The following is an 8,420-nucleotide window of genomic DNA, read 5'->3' on the forward strand; positions in this document are numbered from 1 at the left end:
GTTCTTTTGGCAGACCCCTTCCAGTCCTCCCCCCTCGCCTCCCCTCTGAGATCTGTCAGTCTGTGCCATGTATCCATGCCTCTGGCTTTATTTTGTTCATCTGTTTATTTTGTTCATTAGATTCCACATTTGAGTGCTGATATTAATGTAATGTTTCATCACAGGTTCATTTTGGTAGCAGCAACTTTATCTCATGGATTCCCTGGGGCCCGTGAACCACACTGTACTGACAGACTTCATTTTACTGGGCTTAACTGATGACCCAGTCCTTCGAGTCATCCTCTTCATGATCATCCTGTGTATCTACCTGGTGACCATGTCTGGCAATCTCAGCACAATCCTTCTTATCAGAGTCTCTTCTCAACTCCACCATCCCATGTATTTTTTTCTGAGCCACTTGGCTTTTGCTGACATGTGCTTTTCAACTTCTGTCACACCCAATATGCTTGAAAACTTCCTGGTGGAGAGAAATCCAATCTCCTATCATGAATGTGGCATGCAGCTTGGTTCAACTGCTGTCTTTGGGACAGTTGAGTGCTTCCTTCTGGCTACAATGGCATACGATCGCTTTGTGGCAATCCACAACCCACTGCTTTATTCAAGCAAAATGTCCACACAAGTCTGCGTTCAGTTCCTCATAGTGGCTTATGTGGGTGGTTTTCTCAATGCTTCCTCCTTTATTATCTGCTTCTATTTTTTATTCTTCTGTGGTCCAAATCAAATCAATCATTTTTTCTGTGATTTTGCTCCTCTAGTGGAACTCTCCTGTTCTGAGATCAGTATTATTGTACTTGTCCCCTCATTTACAGCTGGCTCCATCATTGTGGTCACAGCGTTGGCCATATTTGTCTCCTACATCTACATCCTCATCACCATCCTGAAGATGAACTCCAATGAGGGGCGCCACAAGGCCTTCTCCACATGCTCATCCCACCTCACAGTGGTCACCCTATTCTATGGGACCATCATATTCATATATGTGATGCCCAAGTCCACCTTCTCAACTGACCAGAACAAGGTGGTGTCTGTATTCTACACAGTGGTGATTCCCATGCTGAACCCCATCATTTACAGCCTCCAGAACAATGAAATCAAGAGGGCTCTGAAAAGAGTGCTTTGCAAAAAAATATTTTCTTAGTGAAGCCTGTTATTTTGTGGGGTTTGATATCACAACATACCATAAGTATAAGAATAAAAGGAAATTGAGTGCTGTATTCAAAATGTATTTATCTACATGGAATTAGCCAATGTGGAGCTTTTTGTGAGAATAGGAGGTGAATTTTCTGGTATTAAATAATGTCAGTGGCCCTCATCCAATCAGTTGAAAGGATAAAAAACAAAACAAAACAAAACAAAACAAAACAAATGGAGGTCCCTGATAAAATACTGGTTCTGTCTCCTGGGTATCTGAGAACTCAATGCTGTGACATCAATTCTCACTGGAATTTTTATTCTGTGGGACTGCGTTTGGATTTTGGAAGTGCTAACTCCACAACTGTCTCTGAGCCAGTTCCTTAAAACATCGATTTCTCTATCACTCTATCCTTCTATCTATCTCTTACTGGTTTTGCTTCTCTAGAGAATACTAATACAATTGTAACTAGTTTCCTTCTTCCTGCTCTATTCTTTCCCATCATTCTCCACACACTGAAATCATAACCATAAATCTAAATAGTTTAGTTCCTTTGTTAATATCTCCCAAGGATCTTAGAGTAAAGGCAACAATTCTGGACATGGCTTACGAAGTCTTGAATGTAGCCCATCCTTCTTTTTGCCTCTCACCACTTTTCCCTTCATCTCTAAACACATGAACTCTAGGAATCAAGTTTTTGCTTTTCTTTAGTACCTTAAATACACCCATGTTCTTTACCACATCAGGATCATCTCATATGCAGTAACTCTAACTGAAATGCATTTTTCTCCTCTTCTAGGTAATGCCTAATGATAATTTAGGTACTAACCTAAAGACTGTTTTCTATCCTCTGGAAATTCTTCTTGAAATTCCAGACCAAATTAAGTACACCTGTTACTCCTCTGTAGACTCCTGTGTTTTCTTCAGAATACTCAATGCGCATTATAGTTGAACATTCAGTATTTGTTTTCTCCACAATGTTGGAGAAACACATTGATGTTCAAGATCGCTCTGCCTGATTTTAGGAATTGTATCTCAACCCCTTGTGGCTAAGGGTGAGGGACAATCTTTGGAATGTGAGCTGCAGGAGACAAAGCTTGTCTCTGGTAACAACTGCTGCCTCAGTTTCCTCTCCCTGCCCCCAAAGCTTGGTCAGAAGTCAATGATGGGTAAGACCCCTCACAGCAGGGGGCAACCTAAGCCAGACTCAATCACTTGGGAGGCCTTCATGGAAGGACTCAGGGAGGCTGCAACAAAGAGCAATGGACTCTCCCCCCCCCCCCCCCCGCTTTGACATAGCCTGAGTCCCCATGTTCTCTAGGAGAAGCACTTCCTGGCTCTAATCCACTTAAGCCTGATTACCTGTTGGGGAGAGGTGCAGCTCCTTGCCTTGCTAGAGTATGTCCTGGGGAAAAATCTGGTATCACAAAGACTTCCTCATAAACCTGTGAAATCTGCTCTGCTATGAGTGCTTTCATTCATATGTTGAGGGTTCGAGCAGGAAACCCTAAAACTCTGTTCCTGACAGACTCAGACTCATAGTAAGCCCTCAGATTTCTTTGAAATGTTATCTACTGTTTGACCCTTGTTGCCCTGTATTCCTGTGTACTAGACCCCAATAAAAGGCTATGGATGAGGGGGCTCGAGGCCTTTTTCTCCTCAGAGAAACTGGCCACTGCTGGCCTTTGTCTCCCCTGAGAAACTGGCTAGTAGCCCACGGCCTCTCCCAACAGGGAAAATGGCCACCCCTCCTCCCCAAGCAGATCACATCATATCTCGGTCATATTCACTCTCATCCGTGGCAACTGGGGGGACTTGCAAAAGAAGTCGCCCCCGCACATTGAGGCTTCATATAGACAGCCACAATGTCTTTCCTCTTTCCCATGCATCTATGTTCACACAGTTCCTGCAACACAGTAAGCATAAATTCTTAGTTGAAATGAAACACTTAATAAATGAATTGCGCCCTGGCTGGTGTATCTCAGTGGATTGAGCACGGGCCTGCGAACCAGAGGATCAAGGTTCGATTCCCAGTCAGGGCACATGCCTGGGTTGCAGGCCGGTTCCCTGCAGGCCAACTCCCAGCAGGGGACCCACAAAAGGCAACCATACATTGATGTTTCTCTCCTTCTCCTTCCCCTCTAAAGATAAATAAAAAATCTTTAAAAAAAATAAAAATAAACATACAAGTTCTTTAAATAAATAAATAAATAAAAATAAATAAATAAATAAATTGCTAGTTGAATGATGCTTTTGCTGTGTCACAAATGACTGGCTCTGGTAGCTTTGACTCCTGACCACTGATCTGTTGAATGTTGCATCCTGATTCAATTGACTGAATGTCTGTGTCAGATTTTGCTATAACTCTGACAGGCTATTACACAAAGCCATGCTCTCCACAGTTATGCCCCTGTCTCCACGCTGATGAACTCAGACTGTCAACTAGAATCACAGCATAGTTATTAAAAGTTTTGTGAACACACTCTTTTGAGTAAAGTCCCCCTTGTGTCTTTGCCTGGTTGGAGAGTTAGAAGATCTAGAAGTCAAATATTAGTAAGAGTAGTGGTAGCAGTATTAAGAGTATTAGCACTAGAAGCTAACAATATGAGATTGTTCACTACATTCTGGGTACAGCCCTTGGCGATCTACAAATATTAAGACAATTAATCATCAGCAGAATACCCCTATGAAGTTTTTTTTAACTCAACATTACTGGGGCACATAAAGGTTAAGCAAAAACACAAAATCAGAAATACCCTCTTAATACTCTTCCTTCTTTAAGGTATATGCTCTGTTAAGAGACATATGAAGAGTTCTTTGAGAATAAAACAAGACTCATACATATGTTGCTTACAAGAGACCCAATTCAGGCCGAAGGATACAAAGGGACTTAAAGTAAAAAAGATATTTCATGCAAATGGAAACAAAAACAACCCCTGGGGTACCAAAACTTACATGAGACAACATAGACTTTAAAACAAAGGCTACAACAAGAGACAAAGAAGGGTATTTCATGGTGATAAAGTGAAAAATCAAACAAGAGGATACAACCCTAGTAAACATTTATGAACCCAACATTGGAGCACCTAAATAGATAAAGCAGACATTGACAGACATAAAAGTAGAGATCAACAGTAACATAGTTGTAGAAGGATACTTTAACACTATTGGTATCAATGGATATATCACCCAGACAGGAAATCAACCAGAAAACAGCAATCTCAAATGACACACTAGATCAGATTAATTTAGTTGGCATTCTTAGGACATTTCATGTCATAGCAGCAGAATACACATTCTTTTCCAGTGCACATGGCATATTTTCTTTTTTTTTTTGAAAAAAATATGTATTTTCAGAGAAAGAAAGGGAGGGAGAAAGAGAGGGAGAGGAACATTGATGTATGAAAGAAACACTGATCAACTGTCTCTTGTATGCACTTGAGCTAGGACTGGGTATGTAACCCAAGTATTTGTCCTGACCAGAATTCAAACCAGTGACCTTATGCTTTGTGGGACAATGCCCAACCAACTGATCCACACTGGTCAGGGTGCACATGGTGTATTTTCCAGGACATACCACATATTAAGCTATAAAACTAGTTTCACTACATTTAAGATTGAAATCTTATCATGCACCTTCTCTAATCACAATGGTATAAAAACTAGAAATCACAAGAAGAAACCTGAGCAAAACACACACATGTGGAAGTTAAATAACATGCTACTACACAATGAATGGATTAACTATGAGATCAAGGAAGAAATAAAAGAATACCTTGAGACAAATGAAAATGAACCACAACAACCCAAAAGTCTTTGGGACAGAGATGAAATAATTCCGACAGGTTAATCCATAGCAACAAAGGTCTACCTCAAGAAAGAAGAAAAAATCTCAAATAAACAATCTAAACTTACATCTAAAGGAACTTAAAAAAGAGCAACAATGTCCAAATTGAGTAGAAGGAAAGATATAATAAAGATTAGAATGAAAATAAGAAAATTGAGCCTTGGCTGGTGCAGCTCAGTAGACTGAGCACGGGCCTGCGAACCACATGATCAGGGTCCCATTCCCAGTCAGGGCACATGCCTGAGTTGCAGGCCAGTTCCCAGCAGGGGACTCACAGAGGCAAACATACATTGATATTTCTCTCCTTCTCTCCTTCCCTTACTCTCTAAAGGTAAATAAATAAAATCTTTTAAAAAAGAATAAAAAAAAGAAACTTGAGTCTAAAATAATAATAGGCAGAAATTGAAGGCATTTTTGTACACCAACAATGAAATACCAGAAACAGAAATTAGGGAAAAAATCCCATTTGCTATAGCAACAAGAAAAATAAAGTACCTAGGAATAAACCTAACCAAGGATGTAAAAAAAAAATGTACTCAGCACTGTACTCTACACTACACTGAAGAAAGAAATCAAGGAAGACACAAACAAATGGAAGTATGTACCATGTTCATGGATTGGAATAATTAACATCATCAAAATGTCCATACTACCCAAAGGAATTTATAGATTCAATGCAATCCATATTAAAGCACCAATGACATATTTCACAGATATAGAACATTTTAAAAATTTATATGGAACCATAAATGACCCCAAATACTAAGCAGGAGGGATCACAATACCTGATACCAAATTGTATTACAAGGCCAAATTGTATGGTACTGTCATAAAAACAGACACACGGACTGATATAGGAGAATGGAGAGCTCAGAAGTTAACCCAAGTCTCTATGGTCAAGTCATATTTGACAAAGGGGACAGAAGCATAAAATGGAGTAAAAATAGCCTCTTCAACAAATCGTGTTGGAAGATCTGGATGCTCCATGCAACAAAATGAAACTCGACCTCCAACTTACACCATACAGAAAAACAAATTCAAGGCAGATAAAAGACTTAAATATAAGTCATGATGCCATAAAAGTCCTAGAGGAAAACATAGGCAGGAAAATCTCAGATATTCCACACAGTAATATTTTCACTGATATGTCCCTTTGAGCAAGGGACGAAAAGGAAATAATAAACAAATGGGACTTCTTCAAATTAAAAAGCTTCTGCATGGCTAAAGAAAACAAATGAAAAGGGAACCAACCATATGAGAAAATGTATTTGCCAATAAACCTTTGGACAAGGGTTTGTTCTCCAAAATATGTAAAGAACTCACAGGACCCCACATAAGAAAGACAAACAATCCAATTAAAAAATGGGCAAAGGATCCAAACAGACACTTCTCCAAGAAGGACTTATAGAGGGACCAGAGACATATGAAAAGATACTCAGCATCACTAGCCATCAGAGAGATGCAAATTAAAACCACAGTGAGATACCATTTCATACCGGTGAAAATACCCATCATAACCAAATCAACAAACAAGTGTGGGAGAGGTTGTGGGGAAAAGGAAACCCTAGTGTACTGCTGGTGGGAATGCAGATTGGTGCAGCCACTATGGAAAACAGCATGTAATTTCCTCAGAAAACTCAAAATGGAACTGCCTTTTGAACTGGGCAATACCACTGCTAGGATTATACCCTAAGCATCCTGAAACACCAATTCAAAAGAATCTATGCACCCCAATATCCAGTGCTGCATTATTTGCCCCAATATCAGTGGTGAAGTGTGGTAACAGCCTAAGTCCCCATTAGTAAGTGAGTGGATAAAAAAACTGTGGCACATTTGCACAATTGAATACTATGCAGCAGAAAGAAAGAAGGAGCTCCTACCCTTTGCAACAGCATGGATGGAACTGGCCAGCATTATGCTAAGTGAAATAAGCCAGGCAGCAAAAGACAAATACCATATTGATCTCACCTTTAAGTGAACCTAATCAATAAAAAAACAAGCAAGCAAAATACAACCAGAGATATTAAAATTAAGAACAATCTGACAGTAACTAGAGGGGAGGTGGGAGGGAATAAGGGTTTTCAGGAACAGCTATAAAGGACACATGGACAAAACCAAGCAGGGGGGTGGAAGCAGGGGGAGGAGTGGTGGGGGGTAAATGCAGACAAGTGTACTTGAACAACAATAAAATTAAAAAATAAAATAACAATAGGAAAAAAAACAATGCAATCAAGAGCTACTTTGCTGAATAAACAGAGTTGATAAAACTTTATCCAGACTCATGGAGGAAAAAAATGTAAGGGCCAAATAAATAAAATTAGAAATAAAAGAGGATAAGTGACAACCAATACCAGAGAAACACAAAATAATTTTAAAATTATGAACAATTATATCCTAACAAATTGGACAATCTGAAAGAAATAAATGAAATCCTAGAATCACAGAATCCCACAAGGCTGCATGAGATAGAAAAATAAAATCTGAATAGACTAACTACTCACAGAGGGAAATCAGTAATTCAAAAACTCAACAAAGTCCTGAAGATGGCTTCAGAGGTAAATTTTACCAAACATGTGAAGAAGAATTAATACCCATTCTCAAACTGTTCCAAAAAATTGAAGAGAATGGATGGTTCACAAACACATTTTATGAGGCCAGCATTTTATGAGGCAGTGACATCACTCCTAGTAATTCTTTTTGGGATACATCTCCTTCAGCAGGGGAAAATAAATAAATAAATAAATGGGACTACATCAAACAAAAACTTTTTGCACAGCAAAGGAAACCATCAACAAAACAAAAAAACCTACTGAATGGGACACAACATTTGCCAATGAATCACACAATAAGGGGTTAATATTCAAAATATATAAGAAATTCATAATTACACATAATAAAAAACCCAATATGATTAAAAAATGGGCAGAGAATCTAAATGGACACTTCTCCAGGGGAGACATATAGATGGCCAATAGCAACATGAAAAGATGCTCAATGTTACTAATTATAAAACAAATACAAATTAAAACATTAATGAGATAGCACCACACACCTGTCACAATGCCTACCTTTAACAAAATGCAACAAACAAGAAGTTCTTATGAGAATGTGGAGGGACGGGAACCCTTCTGCATTGTTAGGGGCATTCTAAATTGGTACAGTCACTATAGAAGACGGTACGGAGGTTCCTCAAATACTTAAAATGGAACTCCACATGATCCAGCAATTCTACCTCAGGGCATTTATCTGAAGAAATGCAAAACTAATTTGAAAAAAAACCCCTGCACATCTACATTCACTGCATTATTTACAATAGCCAGGATATGGAAGTAAACTGTGTCCACTGACAAATGGATGAAGATGTGGTACATACATACCATAAAATAGTACTTAGCCATAAAAAAGTGAAATCTTGCTATTTGCAACAACATGGATAGACTT

The 8,420-nt window shown here is 39.0% G+C and overlaps 1 protein-coding gene across 1 annotated transcript; it reads left to right on the forward strand.

Moving 5' to 3' along the window:
* Window positions 1-192: 192 nt before the first annotated feature.
* Window positions 193-1,138, forward strand: LOC119001597 (olfactory receptor 502-like). The gene has a single exon (XM_037067009.1). It carries the CDS (start codon window positions 194-196, stop codon window positions 1,136-1,138), a length of 945 nt encoding a protein of 314 aa, XP_036922904.1. The 5' UTR covers window position 193.
* The last annotated feature ends 7,282 nt before the right edge of the window (window positions 1,139-8,420 follow it).

Source organism: Sturnira hondurensis, unplaced genomic scaffold (genome assembly GCF_014824575.4).
Source record: "Sturnira hondurensis isolate 20B ecotype Veracruz unplaced genomic scaffold, ASM1482457v3 Scaffold0016915, whole genome shotgun sequence".
Taxonomy (NCBI): domain Eukaryota; kingdom Metazoa; phylum Chordata; class Mammalia; order Chiroptera; family Phyllostomidae; genus Sturnira; species Sturnira hondurensis.

What these genes read in the sequence shown, in the direction of transcription:
- LOC119001597 (XM_037067009.1), top strand. Translation starts at nt 194, where the DNA reads ATGGATTCCCTGGGGCCCGTGAACCACACTGTACTGACAGACTTCATT.